The sequence below is a fragment of the Gorilla gorilla genome, chromosome 10, assembly GCF_029281585.2.
Source record: "Gorilla gorilla gorilla isolate KB3781 chromosome 10, NHGRI_mGorGor1-v2.1_pri, whole genome shotgun sequence".
Taxonomy (NCBI): domain Eukaryota; kingdom Metazoa; phylum Chordata; class Mammalia; order Primates; family Hominidae; genus Gorilla; species Gorilla gorilla.
The window spans coordinates 109,133,852-109,157,641 of record NC_073234.2 but is presented as its reverse complement, the minus strand read 5'-3'; the positions used below and the strand labels follow the sequence as shown (position 1 = coordinate 109,157,641).

The 23,790-nt window shown below is 39.1% G+C and overlaps 1 protein-coding gene across 5 annotated transcripts in view; it reads right to left on the bottom strand.

The window, feature by feature from the left end:
* CRADD (CASP2 and RIPK1 domain containing adaptor with death domain) overlaps positions 1–23,790 on the bottom strand; it is a 367,800-nt gene that overhangs the window by 294,940 nt on the left and 49,070 nt on the right. Inside the window, exon 3 of one of the 5 annotated variants that reach the window (XM_019039442.3) lies at positions 12,921–13,357. The exons of 3 other annotated variants lie outside the window; for them this stretch is intronic. In XM_019039442.3, coding sequence (XP_018894987.1) covers positions 13,263–13,357 — 95 coding nt within the window. In that variant the 3' untranslated portion in view covers positions 12,921–13,262. Of the gene's footprint in view, positions 1–12,920; positions 13,358–23,790 lie in introns of those variants that run through there. One more of the 5 variants, XM_055357408.2, reaches the window with a different exon arrangement.

Genomic DNA, 23,790 nt, shown 5'->3' with positions numbered 1-23,790 from the left:
ATACTAAAACCCTGATTGAGGTCAGTACTAGGATTTGTTTAAGCAGTGACTGGGAAGTTTTTACCAACAGGTACTAAATGAATGTTTTGCTTCCTTAGTTTTTGTCTTTATGTGTCATCTGTTCAAAATACAGCATGTATTAATCTTCATTTTCTTAACAGTGTTTAATGAGGAATAATACATATTAATGTAGGTTTCAGTTAATAGTGATTGACTGAACTTCCTGTTTAGATCAAGAGGCTCTCAACAGGGCATCAGCTGGTGACAGACTGCCCTCACTGTAGGTAAACAAACACCACCCAGGGCTGAACTTCCTGATGTGACTGGAGAGATTTTTGCAATCTGTGCTTTGTAACTTCCTTTGCTATTGGTCTAGTAGTAATTCTTTATGGTAAACAACCAGAATCTACTTTTTTCTATAATTATGTTCATACTTTTTTTAAGCAAAAGAAGCAAGATTTGTATTTGTGGAATGTCTCTCAAGTTTACATTTTTTATTTTTTCCACAATACAAGAAAGAGTATAGTAGACACAGGCAAGTTACCAGGTCAGTTCAGTGAGAGCATTCCCTGAGGCTGGCCTAAAATTAACTAAGATTGTTTCTATCAAACTTCTACAAAGACAGAGTCCCTCTGAGAACCTCTTAAAATTAAAGTTCAGGTTTTCTGTAAGTAAAATGTTTACCTCTCTATCATACTATAATTCCCCTTATTGTGACATCTGCGATGTGTCCATTTAAAAGTTACATGGTATGATATAATTAGGTAACTTGGATAATGACATGTACATTCATGTCTAAAGACTTTACTGAATATGAATGTCAAAATATAATTTTCAAAATGTTAAAAATATAATCCACATGCAAATATATAGTGAGCATGTCAAAGACACATATACCTCATTAATGAAAACAGTAAATTGGCTAAGAAATAGATACATATAGTCGGTTTTAGAAAAAAAAATACTGGAATAAGATTCTAAATTACATACAAAATGTAGGTTTTTTTGTATGTAATTTAGAATTTTTTGTATGTATTTTTTGTTTTTTTTTATGTAGTATGTGAATATTCTATACAATAAAACAAAACCTTTAGAGTTATCTTTTCTACCTGCCAGAAATTATTTGCATCATATCAATTTTCTCTAAGTTAACATCTAAAACGAAGTCACATCCTCTACAGAATCAGATGAGCCTTAGGTCTTGTTAGACAACACTCTACTACGACTCTGAAAGATCATTCTTTCATCTTATTACCAAGTTCCGGGTCATTTCTCCTAGTGTGAATAAAGCCCCGATTCAGTTGTCCATGATAATTACACTTCCCTCTCCCTGAAGAACTCGCCTACTAAAAAGCCAGAATAGAGGCTGGATCTGAGGTTCCGGAGTCAGATTTATATGCCCAAAGTTCCTTTCTACATTGCACATTTCTACATTCTTCCTTTATTAGGCTTCTATTGCAAACATTGGCTTTAGGTTCTGAAGTAGCCCTGCTTAAACAGTAGTCTGCTTAAGGGCAGGAACATAATGTATTAGTCTGCATGTTCTTCACAAAAGCCCAGGAGATCTTGCCCCTAAAGGTTTATTCATTCATGTAACAAACATGTCCTGAGTACCTACTATGTACAGGGAGCTGTTTTAGGTTTGTTGTACTGAACCAAGTTCTATAAAGCAAATCAGCACAGACAAGAGAAAATGCCCCTAACGGACTTGAAATAAATGGACAAACACAAAAAGAGTCTATCACAAATCTGAAACAGGGAGGAAAAGAGAAAAGCTTAAAAGAGAAAGCATGCCAGTGCTGGCAGCAAATGATGGGTGTGTTGGGAGATAAATAGATAAAACCCATAACAGAAAGCAAAAAACAGATAACAGGAGAATTGCTCAATACTACAGACATGACTGCTCACATATTCTTTAATTAATGATGATAGTTAATTGGATTTGAAGAGAAAACCTAAAAAATAAAGAGGAAAAGTGACTTAAAATTATTTATATGTGAGTTAAAAACAAGGGAAAGGCTGGAGTATCACTGAAGAAGCCCAGCACTCTGCCAGTTTTTAATATAGCATGACATCCACTAGAGAGGCAAAGGGGACTCTTCTGTGCAAACTATGTCCCTGCCCTAAAAACCTTCAGGGGCTTCTTGTTTGAATAAAATCCATTCTCCTGTCCAGGACTTATAAGGCTCAGCAATGTCTGGCTCAATCCTGGATCCTCTCCCCTTTGCTCATGAAGCTCCAACAATATGACTTTCTGGCAGGTCCCAGAACACACCAAGCCCCTCCCTATCTTGGCCCTTTGAACTTGCTGGCCTCTCTAGCTAGGAGGCTACTGGCATGGCTAATTCTTGCTCATCCTTTAGGTGCCAGCTTCAGTGTCACTTCCTCTGACAGCCCTCACTCACCCATCCACCCTCATCTTGCTATTCTCCAACATAGTTCCCTCATTTGTTTCCATGACAGCAGGGATCTTGTCTAGGTCATTAACCATCATGTCCCCAGAATAGTGCCTGGCAGACGTTACGCACTTAATATTATTGAAAGGTTGCATGCAGTTAATATGAAGAGCTATAGTACCACCAGCCAGGGCCCATGTCAATCCTAGAATAGCTGTGCAATTTCTAGTGGCTTCTTGGAGGGCTTACTGCTACTCCTGCTAGGCCCTGGCCATGGGATAAGGCAAGGCACTATCAGCCCTCACAGCTGTGAACAGCTCTGGGTAAGCCCCAAAGATACCTGTTTCCAATCAACTCCCAGAAGAGACTGCAGATTAGTCTTTCTTCCAGAAACCTCTAAGTCTTAGGATTTACCAAAGCCAAAAGCAGGTCCTGAAGGGGGACTGGATCCCTCAGTCAGGCCAGATACAAACACCCACACTTTGGGGCTTTCATGCTTTTGCAGATCACTTCCCCAGTATGCCTTGCCATACTCAACGCTTAAGAATCTTGTTCCTGGCTGGGCGCAGTGGGTCATGCCTGTAATCCCAACACTTAGGGAGGCCAAGGCGGGAGGATCACCCGAGGTTGGGAGTTCGAGACCAGCCTGACCAACACAGAGAAACACCGTCTCTACTAAAAATACAAAATTAGCCTGGTGTGGTGGTGCATGCCTGTAATCCCAGCTACTCGGGAGGCTGAAGCAGGGGGGAATCGCTTGAACCCAGGAGGCGGAGGTTGCCGTGAGCTGAGATTGCACCATTGCGCTCCAGCCTGGGCAACAAGAGCGAAACTCCATCTCAAACAAAACAAAACAAAACAAAAAAAAGAAGAAGCTTGTTTCCTCCCCTTCACAGCTGCACTGTGGCCCCCTGCTTCTCAGCCAGAGTTCAGGGAGACAACGAAAGGATTTCCGGAAGGTGCGAGAGGGGACAACAAACAATGATGAAGGATATTACTTACCATCTACTGAACTCGCATTCTGTGGGAGGGACTATCACCTAACACTGCACTGAATCTTCTCTACCATTCTGGGATGCCAATCAAAGATATATGCATAGCTCCAATTTATATAAACGTATACTTACCATATGATATATAATATTACATAAAGTATTTCATATATATATATTTTTTTTTTCTCCACTTTACAAGCTGAGCAAACCACTTAAGGTCCCACAGCTAGAGGGCAGAGCCAAGACTGAGACTGTGGTCTAACTACCTTTAAAAGCGGTGTTATTTCAGCACCCTCCAGTGTCTTTACAGGTAGTCTGAAGGAAAGAGTGGGAGAAGAGGGAAGTGTAAGGCCACCTGACACCACTGCCATGCTCCTTGCCCTAGCATTAAAAGGGAAGGAAAAATTAGGCCTGGAGCGGTGGCTCACGCCTGTAATCCTAGCACTTTGGAAGGCCAAGGCAGGCAGATCACGAGGTCAGGAGTTCGAGACCAGCCTGGCCAACATAGTGAAACCCTGTCTCTACTAAAAATACAAAAATTAGCCAGCACTGTGGCGCATGCCTGTACGCCCAGCTACTTGGGAGGCTGAGGCAGGAAAATCATTTGAACCCGGGAGGCCGGGAGGTGGAGGTTGTGGTGAGCTGAGATCGCACCACTGCACTCCAGCCTGGGCAACAGAGCAAGACTAAGTCTGAAAAAAAAAAAAGAAGAAGAAAAATTAAGAGGAAGGAAAAAAGAGAAAAAGTAGGGAAATGAATAAGGAAGAAGGAAAAGAATAATACTCACCCTTGCTTTCCCGTCTCCCTGTCTCATGACCCTCCCCAGTTCCCAGCCCTAGGTCTCCCAATACTATCAGCAGTACCTGCCTGACAAGAGCCCTCTCTCTCCTGGGTTACAGAGGAGGTCCTTTTCTGCTCTGACTCCAGCCTGATAGAAACACTCCATTTTTGCTACAGGGCCGCAATACAGCAATGACTTATTGGCTTCCTTAATAGGAATTCAATACGTTTTTCCATAAAATAACATTACATTGTGGTTAAAGTTTATAATACTAGTGCCTTTTTATTTTAAAAAAAAGTGTAATAAAGATCCACTAATCTGAAACCCCAAAAGTGGTGAAAACCATTCTTTTTTTTTTTATAACTCATTTGGCAGCAAAACCTGACCTGACCTGAACTCATTTGGCCTGAATTCATTTGGTGACAAACCTGACCTGAACTGACATGAGGCTATTTATAGTTTTTATTTATCCACTGCGTGTGAATATTCATCAGTTTCACTGCAGAAATATTAATGTGCTTGATTATAGGATCCTGCTCCAGACCACACTGCTATACGACTGGTACATGCACAATATTATCCTTCTTCCCTTCTTTAAAAAAAAAAAATCCAAATTCAGCAAAATCTGGTCTCAATGGCTTTGAATACAGAATTGTAGAACTGTATTTATTCAGATTTAACCTCTTTGAACCTTGGGTTCATCGCAAGTCTGAAATTAGATTGTAGCCAACATCATTTTTGGAGGGAAATACATTCTTAATTTCAAACAAGCAACTTAAAAAGGAACTTTTGGAATACCACTAATTCCTGGGTTGGGGCCTAACTGTATAAAAGTATGCAATAAAGAAAAATTCTTCATGATAAAAGGTTTTCATTCTGCAAAAAAATTATCAGGTTCCACGTCCCATTCCCACATAATCTTCAGGGAAGCCCAACTTCCGGAAAGAATGGCCAATCTTCTTGGACCACTCTGTGTGCTGAGGAGCATATTGGAATATTAGAATGTGGACCGAGGAAAAGAGAGGTAATATTAGAAATCCTGTGAACTGCTTCCATTCTGTCATACTGTTCATTTATGTTTCTGCCAAAGTTGTGTTTTTATGATTTTTATTGCAACTCAAACTTAACCTTTCTAGCAGAAAGAAAGCATCAAATGCCCCCGCTTCAAACAAGATGGGTTCAAGGGAAAATCCCAATCTTCTTTAATCATTTTATGAATATGATGAATCCTGTAGCTCATTAATTTTCTCTCATTTTGTTTTGGCTGCTAGAAAATCCAGAGCCAAATTTACAGCCTAGCTCTAGCCCCATATAGAATTTTATATTACATGTTCTTTGCCCTAACCCTATTCATCCTAGCATGGTTATTTTTCTCCTAGCCTTATTTTCCCTTTACCTTAATTTCATCTATTCATTTTAGGTGGTGGTGGTAATAGTGTGTGTATGTGTGTAAGTTTCCTCAATATCTTTTTGTAATAAGGTGGAGAAGGGATAAATAGGCAAATAAGTAATTGTATACTTAATAATGTACTGGCATGGATCCATTTACTTCCAGCTGTAAAGACTTCAGTAATATCAGAACTCTAAATCATTCCACTTGGTTAATTACACAAATACCGAGCCATAATTAAAACCTTCTATACCAAAATGCCCACGACCATCATTCATTATATGAAAATAGTCACAAATTAGTAGAAACAACAGAAGTACCTTACCTACATTGCACGTTTCAGATATAGAGTCACCTGAGATACATGGCTAAGATTGGATTATCACATTTCCTGCAAGGGCTGAGGAGGTACTGGTTTCAAGTGTCAACATACCTGCTGCCTATGCCTCTACCTCACATCTCCAGACCACCAGTCACTTCCCCATAGCACAGCTTCCTAGTATGAGACTGTGAGATCCCCACTTCTCTCCCTGGGCCTCCTACTTGCTAGAGTTACTGGAAGACATTGGAGTTACTAAAAGGAAGTGGGGAAGTCCAAAAGAGTATTCATAAAACTCCCCTAAAAGCCAAACATTTTCTGTTCCTTGCATCTGTTGATCATCCATTTATTTTTTTTCCAGTAATTTCAAAGCACTACAATTTGCCCATATGTAATTCATACTTCTGAATAGTTGTCCAGTTAAAATTAATGAATGAGAAATATTAGAATTTAAGTAGAAAGCAGTAATCGAGATCCATAAACAGTAAATTTGGACGTATAAGCAAGTGTGCCCTCCCGTCACCACAAGCTTTAAGAATTATGCAGCTCTATAAGAAGTGAAGAGGGGGTTTACATGTGCCCAACTTGGAAGTTGCAAATTCAAGTACATTTTAGATATGAGTAAGTGGCAGCTAGGTCAGGGAACCCAGTTTCTTATTCAAAATTGGAATCTAATAGAATTATATTTGAATATACCAAAAACTTTCCATGGGTAAAATCAGAGTGCAGAGGAAAACCATTCTTTTTAAAATGCAATTATTATTTTTATTTTATATAGTGGTGGTACTAGAAACTGATCTACTGTGATACCAAAACAAAACAAGAAAATCAAGGAAGATTTTGCAAGGTAGAAAAACTTTGGGTTTTAAAAGCAACTACTACTTATGGTGAATGTTTATTGTTTTTATTAAACCTCTAGAATTATGTATAAGTAATATTTGATGTTACTTGGATTTATTTTAATTTTACCTTGCAAAATTTTCAAAATTAAGATGCTTAAAATCTCTTTTAAATGGTTGCTTATGAGGTTACCATCACAACAAAGTGGTACCCAGAGGGGTATGGTAAGCAGAATGTCAAAGATCTCTCCCAAGAAGTCCCATTACCCAGTTATTCAATCATGCACTTAACTAGGTACTGCTATGAAGGGACACTGCAAGTGTGATTAAGGTTACTAATAAGTTGACTAGCGAGATTAGCCTGGATTATCCAGTTGGGCCACTGTAATCACATGTCCTTTAAAAGTAGAAGAGAAACACATTAGGGGAAAGCAGGGAAATCTAAAGCAAATTCTGCACACTGTGGCTGCCTTTGAAGATGTAGATGGGCAACCTCTAGAAGACCCTGGGTAACAGCCAGCAGTTAGTGCTCTCCAAGAAAGGCAACTGTGCCCCCAGTACAACTACCACATGGAACTAAATTCTGCCAGTGAGCCTGGAAGTGGATTCTCCCCTGGAAGGCCTACAGGTACAAGTCCAGGCCTGCTGCTCCCTTTACTTCAGCCTTGTGAAGGCCCTGGGCACAGAAGCCAGGAGAGCCATCCTGTGCCAAGCTTCTGACCCACAGAAATGATGAGAAAATAAATGGATATGGTAAACCACTACATTTGTGGTAATCTGTTATGCCCGTAATAGAAAACGAATACAAGGGGTAAAGCAAAAAAGAACCAAAAATGAGCACATAAGAGTCTGTTAAACTCATTTATCTTTATTTAGTGATTTCAGCTAAAGCACAATAAATTACATAGAAACTAAAAATAAAATAGAAAACAAAACTACCATAACAGAGAACAGGATATAAGTGTGAAATAAAGGAATTTTTAAAATAAAAAAAAAATGTTGCTAACATAACATTTTATTGCATAATTTCAAGCACTACCTTGAAATTGGAAATTTTGCCATTGTTTCTAAACAATTCAAAAGAAGATGCATAAAGCAAGGATCTGGAGCCCAATATGTGATCATAGTTGCCCTGAATATAAGAAGAGAACACTCATCACGGTCTTCAAGCATGCACCACCCTCACTAAAATATATGAGCAAGAATAATTTTAGGTTTTTATTATTGAAGGGACAGTAAGAATAATTACACAGGGAATTCAGCTTACTATAAGGAATAATGTTCTATTCGAGACCAGCCTGGGCAACATGGCGAAACCAAATCTTTACTAAAAAATACAAAACTTAACCAGACGGTGACGAGGGCCTGTGGTCCCAGGTACTGGGGAGGCTGAAGTGGGAGGATCGCTTAAGCCTAGGAGGTGGTGGTTGCAGTGAACTGAGTTGGCCCCACTGCACTCCGGCCTGGATGACAGAGCAAGACCCTGTCTCAAACAAACAAAAAAAAAGAAATAGCATCCTAGTAATTACAGCTCTCCAGCAATGGTATAGACTGTTTCGAAAAGCAGAAATGTTATAAAAAGATCCCTAGAATCCCATAGAAAAATTGGCCTAAAAAACCTCTATATTGTAACTCCAAAATTCTGATTCCATTAACTTAGTAACACAGGGAATACTGGCATTATCGGAGTACTAGTTAAGTTACTATTACTCTATACGCCACATTAATTCATTAAATTTAATATTAGGTATGCAGGACAATTGTCATAGCAACATAAATTATTAGCATTACAAGTTCCTAAACAGAAATATGCATAATACTAAAACGAAACTATTTTAAAGGGCAGACATTTATTTTTAATTCTGCAGGGTTTCTTTTCAAAAGTGAACTTTGGTGTAGCCTCTGGTCTGGGGCGGAAGATGAGAATGGGAGGGCAGCCTGACCCCCCTCCTGATAAGGAACGACCCAGCGCATAACCTGTTCAGGATCTGGAGCCGCACGAACACCTGACTCGCCCCTTCAAAACAAGATCTGCGGAATGGCTCGGGACACAACAAGAAATTGCCGGCAACCTGTGACGGCTCATTTTTACCGACAGTCGGAGGCGGGCAGTCGGAAGGAATGCCCATTTCTCCGGTGTTCCTTCCCAGAAGCAAATGAAAGTGTTTGTTTATGCAAGATTTACGTTTCACTCAGGTTTGGGTTGGGTTTGTTTCCTGGAGATGGAGCTGAGTTTCCCTGGTTTTGCTGGAGTGAGGACAAGCTGATCGCTCCGTATTTACCTTTCACTTGGGCCAAATTGGACAAATGCAAATAAACAGGTCTTGCAGGCGCCCCCCGGCAGTCGGCGCCGCCTCCCCGCGCTGGGCTGGGCAGCCGGGGCCCGCAGAGGCAGCCGGCGCCCTAGGGCGGCTGGGGCCGCGCGCCTCCCTGCCCTGCTGCGCAGCCCGCGGGTGCCCGGCCAAGCGCTGGCTTATCTGCAGCTCCCACAGCGCCCCCGCACTCACCAGTTCCTAGAGCAGGGATTCCGAGAAAAAAGAAAGAGCCGGGTTCCCTAGAAACATTAAATTAACACAAGGGATCTGGAAACAAAACAGCAGATGCCTGAAAGCCTTCTCCTTGACGGCTTCCTGCCTTCTTGGAAAATCTTTGCATTAAAATAGATTGAATTACCCTGCTCTGCCAGATGCTGCTCGGGAACTTCATTTTGGGCTAACATGAAAGGAGAGTTTGACATCTTTTAAAGGATTTTTCTTTTCGAGGTGGTTTGAAGGGCGCCTTTGGGTTGCTGACATTAGCAAGGACCCAAGGCTGAGCTTTTTGCATTACAGTCGAGAACTTTCCATAACAATGGCTAGCAAATCAGATAACAAAGATCACGGCGTGTAGAGGAGACGCGGTGGAGCACAGAATGAGCACTAAGGGTTCAGAAGCAGAGGTTGCTGTCTCTGGGAAGAGCCTAAAAAGAACACAGGCCAGCCGCCTCCTTTTACAGGGGAGAAAATGTCTTTTATTTCTAAGCCTACTTATTTTGACCATAGCTATGAGAACTATCTAATGGCATTTCCAGAGAGTCACAAACAAGCAGAAAGGCTTGTGAGTAGTATTTTATCAGCCTCTTTGTTCTAAAGCCCATGGTCTAACCTCCACCGACCCCTATCTACAAATTAATCATACCATATAATTTGTAAATTCAAACCCAGATTAATAACCACACACCTTGAACAGTGGGTCTTCAGCACAGTGTATTCCACTTTCCTGTCATGTTAACTTTCATATTTAAAGAATTTTGGTAGCTGAGAACAAGATCCAAAGCTTCCTACGAGGTATCAGGATTTTACAGAGGAAATTGTTTTTACTGGAGTAGGATCTTCTTTGACATTTTAACTTTTTTTCATGATAACCTTTAGGAAAGGACGCTATAATCCTTAGTCGCTAATTTATATGTGTCATGCTTTCTAGTAAACTGGAAAATAACCTACAGTCTTAAAAGGATTCTATGCTTATCCCAAATTTAGGAGCACGAGATGGGGGAGAAGTATATTACAACAAGATACTCTAAACAAAAATAAAATTAAATATCCTTGCCTAAGCATGAAAGCAATAAAACTCATCTTAAAGCAATGCAGTCAGACAAAATCATTGCATCTGTAATAAGGGTAAGTATACAACTCCGGGAGTTAGCAGCCCTAAATATTTCTGTTCTAATGACACACAAGAGATACACAAAATCTATCATTCCTCCCTGATGTACGAAAAAATAAAGGGCAATTTCATAACACCTTTGGTGCTTTCTAACTTAATAGCTGGCCTTCAGGAAAAGCAAGTATAATTTTTTAGTGTTTATAAGAAAGCAAAGGAAAATGTTGCAAAAAATTACTTGGCTCAAAGGCCACAGAGAAAGCCGGAATTTGCAGGACTCACCAAGCTACACAGCTGTTTTAAAACCGAAAGTCAAACAGCTTTTAAAAGGTATTAAGTATTTTCTACAACAAAATCATCAAATATACATACTTCTTTTTATACTGCAAATAGACATTTTATTTCTATTAGAAAAAAACTATAGTTACACCAACAATAACTAGACTGCTGTAATAAATATAACTAGCCACATAATACTAGTCAACGCTGGCTTTTTAAAAGATTACCAGAGAATTTCAAAATGATTCTGAATAATCAAGTGGGACTCGTATATTTTTTAGATAGGCATTGATGTTAAGAATATGGCTTTCACAGAAATATAATCCAATTTATCTTATTTCCATATATTAATCATGGCAACAAATAAAAATGATGACAAAAATCACTAAGATAGTTTCTTTAAATTTTTTTAAATTAAAAACCAAAACCTTAGGTAAATCTGACAATCCTCCTCCAAAATTGTTTTTCGAAAAAAAGTCTTAAGGTCATAGAAAAAATGTAGATGGCTTATAACCCTTAGAATTCCTTTTAGTTAATGAGAATCTCATTTTTGGAATTTCTTCAAACTTAACTGAAATGTTAATGAAAAAGAGAAATATTTAGATGTTGAGAAAAAAAGTTGTTCTAATTATTCTGCTTCACTATCTAATTTCAGCTCATCAAAGTTAAATAGCTAGCAAACAACTGGTCTGTTTTGGCAGATTTTTTTTTCTATTTTAAAATTCATTACTAAACAGATGAGGTTACTGCTAGTTAAAATTCTGAATCCAAATGCCACACATGCTGTTGTAAAAACTGTGCAGTTTTAAATATATTTTTACTTCTATATATTTTTGAATCTTTAGCCAAACTCCTCCAATAAAGTTTTAGTTTATGATGTTTTCTAAAATAAAAACATTTGTATTTTATGCTATAAAAATCAATAATTGTCTTCTAAAGTTAGGTGCTCCAAAATAAATGATTCAAAAGTTTTAATGAAAGCCCTCTTATAATTAAAGAAGGTGATTGGTAATGAGGAGGAAAATGGGAGGCATATTTACAATAAATCAAAAGCAGAATTGTGATTAATGGGCTCCACAATGATTATTAATGTTCTCCCTATAAAATATTGATGTTTGCATTAATTTAAAAGTACAGACTGGGTTTTTTGCTTTGTTAAATGAAAAATAATTTTTTTTCCTATTTTAAAATCAGAATGACTATTTTAAAAACAGAAGACTACGTCCAAGATCTTTCCCTTTCCCCATTTCAAAATTATGAGTTTTCTTTTTGTCTTTCTGAATTCTTGAAATCCAGTGACATTGTCATAGCTCTGAGAACCAAAATAATAGAAACCACTAACTGTAGGAGACAGCCTTGATGCTTTTGATTATATTTTCCTAGAAAGATTTTTATGATATTTAATCTTAATAGCTTTTTTTTTTAGGAACTCCTCTAATGCCAGTAAATGAGAATCTAAATCTCAGGAGTTTAGGCAAATTTAGCCCATCAGCATAGCCTAAAAACAGGATAATTTAATAAAACCTAAATAATACATTAGTTTTTAAATAATATGTTATATACTTTAGATATATATATATATATCCTGTTAAGATTAGTGGGTACCAACCTCATATCTGTATTGGAAATAAGCAGGGTGCAGATTTTTAAAAGGAAAAGAGGCTACACTACTACTCAAAGTCTCCTCAACATTTGGATGCAGGAGAGAAATGGAAAGAAAGTCGAGTTCATCAGGGCTGGTGCCCATCCCATGGCACTACACTTCCTCCTATCCCCTGACCACTGCCAAGTTTGGTCAGGATAGGTGGCTTCGTGTCTCTACATAGTCAGATACCTGTGTATTTTGCTGGGAGAAGGGGAAAAAAAATAAACAAATAAAACTAAAACTCTCTATTCCCAAACTCCCTGTATCCTTTCAAAGTCACATTTTATTAATGGAAATTAAAATGATGAAGAAAGAAACCACTAGTAACCTAAATGATAAGTTTCCCCTTAAAGACACATTTTAACACCAACAAGAGGACTTTCTTCTTTCACTTTCTTCCTTCCTTTCCTCGTTTCTCTCTCTCCCTCTCTTTCCTTCTTTCTTTCTCCTTCTCTCTCTCTCATTTCTCTTTTTCTTTCTAGCCAGAGTTTGTGACTTACTAATTATTTTTATTCTGTTTGAATAGGGTCCCTGTTATCTTTTGTGATTTTCTGAAATGAAGTTAAGATTTCCATTATTTATGAGAATAAAACAGGAGGTTGACACTTTACGCACAAAAAAGAATAACCAAAGGTTACAATGACATCAGTTTTAGTTTTTATTGAGGGCTGGCGTGTGGTGCAGGGGGTAGCGGTGGAAGCGGGGTGAGGCAGGTGTGAGGAATGAGTTTGTTTCTTCCAAGAGAAGGATTTGCTTCGGTCAGTGTTGCTGCAGTCCCAATGAAGGGGCCCACTCTGCCAGCTCTTCTGGGTAGACTTCATAACAGAGTGGGCAGGCTCAATTCTCTAGGAAGCCTGACGTCGGCAACTGCATCTCATGGAAGAATTCCACAAAGGGTTAAATTAGGGTGAGATTGTCAACAGGCTTCAAAAAGGCAGAGTTCCAGGGCCCATGCCTGAGGTCTCATGGGCCTCCTTCAGGTCCTCGTCCCCACAGTCTGACACTTTTGGCCCTTCTCTTCTCCAGCTCCCCACCCCATTCTTCGGCCAGTCCTTCCTTTTTCCTCTAACCCTGCAAAAAATGAGCAGCGCTGTTGTTTTGTTCCAACTGACAAAACAGCTAAGAAACAGCAGAACATGACTGCCCTTTGCAAAATGGGCCATGTGATCCTCCTAGCTCAATTCAACACTTACAGTAAAAACGAATAGAAAGGGACCTGTTTATGAAACTCTCCTGCTTGCCTTCGGAATACTCTCATCCTCTCCCTTCTCAGCCTCCTAAATACCCAAGTGAATTTATTATAATGAGCTTTATTTTATCACCCTGAAATTCTTCCTCAGTCCAAATTGCTAATGTGGCAGGTTCCAGCTGCCCAAATTCCCTAAACAACATTGCCTGTTCCATAAAAAGCATGCAATTACAAGCACAGCAGTCCTGCTCTGGTTCTTAGAACTATAAACTGACTACACAGCTCCCTGGCCCGGGAAGGCTATGAAACAGGCAACATGGACAATTTAAAGGTGTACAACATCCGAGGTTCCATTTCACCCTCAGGCAGCACGGAGTGGACAAGGTAAGGCCACCCTCCACTTTTCTTCTGGCTACTATATTGATTCTCTGGAAACTCTCTCTGCTCCAAAAGAAACCACCCAATCCCATGGAGAAAAGGTGACACTGAATTTGCACTGCTTTTTATGGTTGCATTTGTTTGACTAAGAGGGAGAAGAGTTCCATACAACAGACTGCTTTAGTTGGGTGACTTGAAAATAACACATACCAGATTAGTTCCCCAGATGCAGATTAGTACAAAGTTTGAATCCTTTCTTTTAAATTAATTAATGTAATCTCAATGTTTACATAATAGACATTGACTTTTATCTGGCACATACAGTATATGACTCTGCCTTTAGCAAAAATACCATTCAAGCTATCTTCAGCAGATGTGAATGCTTTATTTTTATTTTGGAGACTCCAAAGAGAGTCCATAACCTACCTTGGCATTGTCAGATCTCAAAAAAATCTTTCTTCATACTTGCAATATAGTAACATCTAAGTACTTGGACATCTCTGCACAAAATATATGGGTCCACATCTCCCTGTTTTTCCATATATTATTCCCTCTGCAACCTTGTTCACATAGCAAACTCTAATTTATTCTTCAATAGGCAGCCTATGCCACCTTCCCTCAACTATCCCAGACCAGTAGTCATCACTGCCTCCTCTATCCCTTGTACATTTCTCTATGTGGTCTCACCAGAGAGTACTATGTTTGCTCATACGTCTGGTCTCACCAGACAGTACCATGTTTGCTCAACTCAAAGTTCCTTGAGGAACTAATTGTATTTGTATCTCCAGTGCCTTGCATATTTTGTATCACATAATAAGTTCTATAAAAGAGAACTAAACTGATGTGGCTATGAAATGATTTACAGCTTTTAACTGGAATGAGCCTAGTACAAGACTCACATAGATGCTGGTGGTTGATCCTAAGTTCTGGGACTTGACTTCAGCTTGCTCACAGTCTAATAGAAAAGAGACATAAAAACAACTTGGTTTATTCTATTTTCCCTAGGCTCTGTATTTGGGTCCCCACACCTTGTCACTTTTTGCTGCCACTTTACAAACTTTCCATATCTTAAGAGTTACTCTATCTTTATTTACACATTAGTAAAACACAAGAAACCTGCCCCATCTCGTAAGCTGCCTACACTGCTAAAATCACATCCTAGAGGGAAGTGAGATGGAACAAACCATAAGCATTTGAACTCGCTTGTGCCGCTCTGGGTTTCCATGCTGCCAGGGTGTTTGTTCATTCATTTATTTGCATATTTTGGAGGGCCTACAGGAGGCCCAGTGCTAGCCAGGGAAACAGCGGTGAAAATGACATAACTAGTGTTCTGCCCCCATGGAGCTTACCCTCTAACCTTTACAGGAAGGGGAGGCAGAGAGTCAACAAAATCCTGGATTGTGATAGGTGAGTCATTAAGGAAAATCACAGGGTGCTATGAGAAAGCACATATGGTACACGGACCTAACCTTGGCAGGGGGATGAGGAAGGCCTCCCCTAGGAAGTGGCATGAAAGCTGAGATCTGTGAGTTGAGTGGGATTAGCTTGGTGAAGATAGGGGGAAGAGGGACAAGGAGGGAAACAGAGAAGAGGATTCCAAGCTGAGGGAACAGTGCATACAAAGGGCTGAAGCTGGAAAGAACACAATACCTCTGAGGTCAGGAAAGAAGGCTAGCGTTTGCAGAAGACAGGCAATACGAGGGACAGGGTCTGGAGACAGAGCTGGGAAGGAAGCACTGGCCTGATGATGCAGTGGTGTTCTGGATTTCAAATCTCATTCTAAGAGCAGCGGGAACATATTGAAAGGTTGAAGCAGCTCAGTTGAGTGCACTTAATGTTCTTTAAAATTCCCTTGGCTATCTATGATTGAAGTATTGAGAAAAACACAGTGTGAAAACATGTTTCATTAATGAAAAACTTGTTTAGAATACAAAAGTGGTATAGATAAAAGAGTTCTAAATAAAAAATAATGGGTTTTATTCATAGCATTATTATCCCAGGTAAGTCATTTAATCTCAAAATATTTTTGTTTCCTCATCCAGCAAATGAAAATACTAAAAAATTCAAAATTCACATACTTGTTTTAAAAAGCAAATGAAATAATACATTTGAAAATGCTTTGAATCTAAAATGTAAGCTCCTTGAGGGAAGGGACTTTGACTATTTTACTACTATATCTAGGACCTAGAAGATGGATGGATGGATGGATGGATGGATGGATGGATGGATGGACGGATGGATGGACTGATGAACAGACGGATGGCTGGATAAAAGAAAGTGAGGGAGGAAGAGAAGAAGGGAAAAAAAGAAAGGAAGGGAAGGAGGGAGGAAGGGAAAAAAGGATGGACAGGCCAGGCAGGTGGCTCATGCCTGTAATCCGAGCACCTTGGGAGGCTGAGGTAGACAGATGGCCTGAGCCCAGGAGTTTGAGACCAGCCTAGGCAACATGGCAAAACCCTGTCTCCTCAAAAAATATAAAAATTTAGCAGGGTGTGGTAGCGCATGCCTGTAGTAACAGCTTCTCAGGAGGCTGTGGTGTAGGATCGATTGAGCCTGGGAGATTGAGGCTGCAGTGGGCCTTGATCACCACTGTAGTCTAGCCTGGGTGACAGAGTGAGATGCTGCCTCAAAAAAAAAAAAAAAAAAAAAACAAAGGATGGATGAATGGATGAATGAATCACATCAAGCACCATATTGTGCAAATATGAAGCAAGACATACAGCATGTGGCAGTCCACCTGAGCAGGCAGCCTCCCCAGGAACTCAATGTCACAGCATCACCAATGCTTGCCAAGCAGCCAGGCCTTCCTTCAGTGCTGGCACACTGGGCACCTCCAGCAGCTATTCCAGATGGCTGGGTGATGGGGGCAAGCACAGCATCAGAGGCCCATGACATCACCTCTTCAGTGTGGCTGGTGAGAGGGGCGATTGTGAGAAATGAAACACTGCCTTTTCCTGCTTCTTCTTCCTCATACACTAGTCTCTGACACGCACCCCAAAGCCAAGCCCTAAGTACACATCCTTCTCCACTCATATAATCCCTACCTACAGATTCTTATTCTTTGTTTACCAAATGTAGTATTAGAATACATTTTTATATAACTTATTAACACTTTTCTTATACTGCACAGTCTTAGCTATGTGTACCCAATTTCTTAAAGAATTACAACTAAAGATAAAAAAGAGAAGAGGAAAAATATTAAAAGCCTTAAGATGTTCTTTGATATTTATTAGCTTTATAACAATAATGATAGTAACCATTCATTGAATACTGACTTTCCTCCAGGCATAGAGTTTGACACTTAGCCTATATCACTTCAAATCCTTACAACCCCTAAAAAGGTCAGCATTATGACTCCATTTCTTGGGGAAGAAAATTGAGGCACAGAGCAGAATGATTTGCCCAAGGTTAGGAGGTTGTTAAGGGCAGAACCAGTGTTCAAATCTGGGTCTATTAGACAAGACAGTGTGCATTCTTTCCATTACACTACATATTATTATGAAAATCTTCTAAAAGAAATTGGACTACTTATGAAAAAAGAGCAACCACTTACTGAATATTTAATCTGCCAGGCAGTTATGCTCTTTACAAAAATTATGTCATTTAATCCTCTCAACAACTCTGTCAGGTCTGTACTTTTGAAATGAAGAAACTAGAGCTTAGAGAGACTAGAGTGACTTGCCAAAGCTCAAAAAACGACTAAGTGGTAGAGCCTGGATTTTAACCCAGGTCTGTCTGACTCTAAAATGCACCCTCTTAACTGCTACACAAGAGTTCCACTATTCAAATATCATCAGTATAACTTGTATGCCTTCAAAGGAGAATGTCAAAACAGAAGAACAGGGTCAAAAAACCATTTTAAAGATAATTCAAAATAACTACTGCATTAAGACACCATCTCTAAGAGCCCATTACTAACCATTTTCTCTGAGATGTTGCCTTGTTCTGTTGTCCCAAATGGCCTTTAGAACGATCTGCAACCAGTGTTTTCAATACAAGTGTTTTCCTTTTACATTTGGTAAGTAATTTAAAAATCTGTTTCTAAAACTACCAGTTCAATCAAATGGAGCTCATAACTCTGCGCCCAAATCTTTAGAGACACTGAAAATGCACACTAAAGTTACTTAGTCCACAATTCTTATTAAATAATGTTCTTTGATGGTCAGGATAATGTTCAAAGTCACTGTGCAAATTGCTCATGTCATATAAAATACTAGATTTCAATGTTTCTTTCTTTCTTTTTTTTTTTTTTGAGACGGAATTTCACTCTTGTCACCCAGGCTGGAGTGCAACGGTGCCATCTCGGCTCACCGCAACCTCCGCCTCCTGGGTTCAAGCGATTCTCCTGCCTCAGCCTCCCAAGTAGCTGGGATTACAGGCACCCATCACCATGTCTGGCTAATTTTATATTTTTAGTAGAGATGGAGTTTCTCCATGTTGGTCAATCTGGTCTCGAACTCCCGACCTCAGGTGATCTGCCTGCCTCGGCCTCCCAAAGTGCTGGGATTACAGGCGTGAGCCATCACACTCGGCCAGATTTCACTGTTTCATAATAAATTTTGAAGATTATATCAAGCATTTTAAGATACACCCAACATGATTGTCTCCCTATCAGAAATAATTCTTTTCTAAACCAGAAGAATCCTCAGGTAGGTCTCCTTAGCTATACTTGTTAAGCTATATGGCTATATTTGTTAAGCAAACATAGCTATATTTGTTAAGCCAACTTTTTAAAACCTCATTTGTAATTAAGAAGGTGTTCGCCTTCTTGATCTACTGATTGGGCAAAGAGGACTTCCTTGTATCTGTGGAGAAGGATACATAACTTTCACACTGATTGGATATGTAAACCAAGTCGCTGGCAAACTATTACTTTAAACACAGTCATTGAAATAGAAGCCTGGCAATTCTTGGACTAACATGTGGGAAATAATGTATGTGTGAGCACATGCCTGTGCCAACTTTCAAAAAGTAAAATATAAGTACAGGAAGTACCTACATACTCCCTAACAAAAGCAAAGTAAATATACAGATCTGGATGAACATCCCCAAATTCTGTGCTTAATCTTCAAGTTGAGATGTTCTATCAGTCTGAGAAAATTATAGTATGTATTTTTAAAAACTTTTTTCAACTGGAGTCTATGTATAGAGCAAAAATAAACCAATAAATACTGCAGAAAAATATGAAGAAAAAAATAAAACACTAATAATTATACCACTGTCAATACTGTGTTTCACAGCCTCCTCAGACTTTTTTCTTGGCATACGTGTATATGACTTGGAGTTTTTCAAATATACAGTTGCACCACAAAACTGTTTTGCAACATGCTTTGTTTTATTTTATTTTTCCATCCAATAGCAAATAAGGGTCAGCCGGGTGCAGTGGCTCACACCTATAATCCCAGCACTTTGGGAGGCCAAGGCAGGCAGATCAGTTGAGAGGTCAGGAGTTGGAGACCAGCCTGGCCAACATGGTGAAACCCCGTCTCTACTAAAAATATAAAAATTAGCCAGATGTGGTGGCGTGTGCCTGTAATTCCAGCTACTTGGGAGGCTGAGGTGGGAGAATAGCTTGAACCCGGGAGGTGGAGGTTGCAGTGAGCCGAGATTGTGCCACTGCACTCCAGCCAGAGTGACAGGGCAAAGCTCCATTAAAAAAAAAAAAAAAAAGTAAATGAAGGTCAATGTTTAAATAATAAATATAGCTCTACATCTTCAATTCTCTCATAACTCATTTAACCCATCTTTCTTCACTGATGGACAAGTTTCTTTCAACATTTTGCTTTTATAAACAATACTGAAATGAACACTGTTTACATATAAGCACTTATCAAATTAGTCCTTTCAGACAAATTCTTAGAAGTAGAAAGACTGTATCAAAGAATGTAGCTTTCAATACATATTGCCAAAGTGCCTTCCAGAAAAATCATGCCAGTTGACACTACCAGCAGCAATATATGAGAGTGCAGGCTTCACACTCTGATCTTCCCTGGCTATGAATATTCCTTTTAAATTGTTGCCAATCTAATAGGCAAAACCAATGGTAACTTCTGGTTGCTTTCACTGAATTTTCTTTTTATACAAATACTGATATATAGGAGCAGTAGGTCAGTGTTATACTGAAGAGCAAGAGTTTCAGAGGCAGACAGCCCTGGGCTGCAACAGTTTTGCTAAATGTGTGATCTAGGACAAGCTGCTTTAGCTCCCTAAATTGGACTGTCCTCATTGCACAATGTAAATAATTGCACCTGTCTCATAGTATTTTCTTAAGCAAGATATGATACTAGCCCAGTGCTTGGCAGACAATAAACAGTAAATGGTACCTGCTAGTAGTAGTGATAGTGATATAGTAGTAGTAAAGAATTCAGCGGCCATTTGTATTTCTTCTCTTGCAAATTACCTTTTCATATCTTTGGTCTGATTTTGTCGTGGAGAATGCATCTCTTATTTGTTAACCTGTAAGAGCTCTTTATAAACTATGGGCAATAACCCTTTGGCCACTATATATATAGCCAACATTTTCTCCACATTGACATTAGTTTTTAATATTATGGTGTTCTTTGTAATTTTTGCTTAGTAATCTAAGATTTTTTTTTTTTTTTTTTTTTTTTTTTGAGATGGAGTCTCTCTCTTGTTGCCCAGGCTGAAGTGCACTGGCGCAATCTCGGCTCATTGCAATCTCTGCCTCCCAGGTTCAAGCGATTCTCCTGCCTCAGCCTCCCGAGTAGCTGGGATTTCAGACATGCACCACCACGCCAGGGTAATTCTGTATTTTTAGTAGAGATGGGGTTTCTCCATGTTGGTCAGGCTGGTCTCAAACTCCGACCTCAGGTGATCTGCCCGCCTCGGCCTCCCAAAGTGCTGCAATTACAGGCATGAACCACTGTGGCTGGCTGTAAGATCTCTTTTTAAAATTTATTTAGTTTCTGCTATTGGTATCATGCTTACAAAGATCTCTGCTACCACAAGATTATAAATAAAGATTAAGTATATATTTTGTGCTTTTATAGATTCTTTAGTTTTTTAACATAAAATCTTTAAACATAAACAATATTGCTATTAAGTAGGAATTTAACTTTATCCTTTTTTTCCTCTAAATGACTAGTATGTAATCCCAACGCCTTTTACAAATCTCATCACTGACTTGATGTGCCACCCTGGCATTAAAGAGTTGATAATTCCTAACCTGAAATTCTGAAATCATAAAGCTCTGAAAACAGAGTCTTTTGTTTTTTGCAGTTTGGTGCTTAAATTCATTTGGTGGCAAAACTTGACCTGAGCTAATGTGAGGCTATTTCTGGTCTTTATCATCCCATTTAGTGTCCGTATTAATCTGTTCTGCTGTGGAAATTTACATGAATTTGATTATGAGATACTGCTAAAAACCCTAAATTTTGAAATATAACTGGCCCCAAACATTTCAGATAAAGGACTGTGAACCTGTACTAGGTTTCCATGTATACTCAAGCCTGCTTCTAGACTTCCTGTTGTAGCTATGCTCTTATTTTCTCTTTTTTTTCAATAAATGCAATAAATTACATTGATTTTCAAATGCTAAACCCTTGTATTTCCAGGATAAATCCCATTTGGTAATGATATATTATGCTTTTTCTGTTTTGCTGGATTCCATTTGTTAATATATTGTTGATGATTTTTGCATCTATGCTTAAGGCTATAACTTTTTCTTGTAGTGCCTTTGTCAAGTTTTGGTATCCAGATTATACTGGCTTCCAATTTCTTAGTTTGTCTACCATTTTGTTTATATTTACTATATTTTATGTTTTAATACTTGATGAGATAAAATTTTCCCCTCTTTTTCATTCTTCACTAGTCTCAGGCAATGTTTTTCTGAACTTTACTATATTTTATCAAATTTCATAGAATAAAAATAACATTACAGCTTATGCTGGAATTGTATTAAATTTTAGGTTAATATGGACAAAAAGTGATATTGACATATTTACTACATTGACTCGTCTCACCAATGAACATGTTTCTCTATTTATTCAAGTGTTCTTTTATGTGCCTTAGTTAAGTTTGGAAGAGTTCTTCATAAATGTCTTGCCCAATTTCTGTTAAGTTTATTCCTATGTATTTTATAATCACTCTGATAATTTCAACTCTATTCATGCCTGTGCTACCATATTTCATTAGTTCTGATTATCAATTATAGATAGCTGCTATAATTGTTTCCACGCTGCTATAATTGTTTCCGTGGAAGGGTAGAATGCCTTGTGGAAGAAAGGAGCCAAACGTGACTGTTTCATTTATTTAACAAACATGTATTGAACACGTAATATGTACCCAGCACTGAGAATTCAAAGAGTGATAAGACAATATCCCTGTCCTCAAGGGTTCACAGTCCAGGGGGCAGATAAACAAGCTGCATATAGTAGCACGCAAGTTCTGTGTTAGAGGAGAGTACAGGAGAAAAACACAGCCTACCTCCAGGAGTAGAGAGTATTGTCAGGAAAAACTTCTATAGAGCTGACTCTTGGGGTGGGTCCCAGTTTCCCCCTTGAACAGGTGTAGTGATGAGGAGGCACATCCAGAAACTGCATTAAGTCCTTCAGACTTAAGAACGTCATCAATACAGTGCTGAGTGCACCCTGCCTTCCATGTCACAGCATGGCAGCAAATCCCTTTGGCTTGCTGGCCTCTCCATGGCTCAGCTCTCCTGGCTGCCTGTCACTGAACTGGGCACTGAGCACTGTGGGTCACCGAGCCACATTTCCCTTACATGCCTCTGCTCATATAACTTCAGGAAAAGGACATCAGTGGCCAGTTGAGTTACTACAGCTTCAGTTGCTAACTGGCCTGGCTCTAGATTCCTTAAAGCCTATAAAGTGCTATCACTTATTACTTCACAGGGACATCATGTTCTGGGAGAAAATCATTCTATTTCATGCCTAAAATGGTAACAAAGCAAGTGAAAGCTGATCTGCTGTATGTCTCCTGGATAGTGACGGGTTCTGGTACCCAAATAAGCAGACCTAATGAAGCTCAGAGATTCCCAGCTTGGATGAACTATTTACTCCTCATGAGCTCAATATTAACTGTGGAGTCATCTTGCAACTACAGAGCCCTTTGCAGAGTGACCACAGGAAGCCAGGCATGGAGGAAGAAGGCGAGAATAAGCAGTCACTTGTGTTATTACTGAAGAGACCACAGGGATCTGTCCAATTATTCAAATGCACATCTGGAAAAAATGCACCTGTCTTGAACTCTGTTTGTTCAACAGCAAAACAAGCAAAAGCACCACAAAATGCTCAATCAGGGTGATCTTTTCAATTGTGGAGTCTGAACGTTTTCCCACCTGAGCATCATAAATAAGGCAAATTGCATAATAGGATAATAATAGTTGTTGCTGAAAGATGCAATCATAAAATAAAAGGACCTTTCGAAATCTGAGTATAGATGGTAATTATCCAGGAATGGAATATAAAGAGGAGCAATTTCAAGGTTCCTGCTTCGTCTTGTTATCGTGAAACTGAGACGGCCAAATGCCAAAGAGGGCTCTTTCAGTTACAAGAGACCTTCCAATGTCTTTGACAACAGTGCTATTCCCTTCTGTTAGAGTGCTGTAGTACACCATCTTGTATATCCGTCTGATCTCAAATGCCACAATTCACAAAGTTGCCACTTGTTCTTTCCTGCTACCAAAACCAGAATTCTAGCTGGTAAGCTCCACAGCAGAAAAAAAAAATGAGGAAAAAAGTAGTAAATTGTGGTTCTTTATACTTCAGTGTTATTATTGTATTTATAAATAAATACAATGTATGTATATATCTGAATAAGATCCTTTTCTGATAAAGAGATGTACCCCTCCAACTAGAGTACTAGTAAAGCTTCCTTCTCTAATATAAAAAGCAAGACCTGAGATAAATAAAATAGGTAAATGTAAAAATACATTTATGGCCCCAAATAAATACATGCT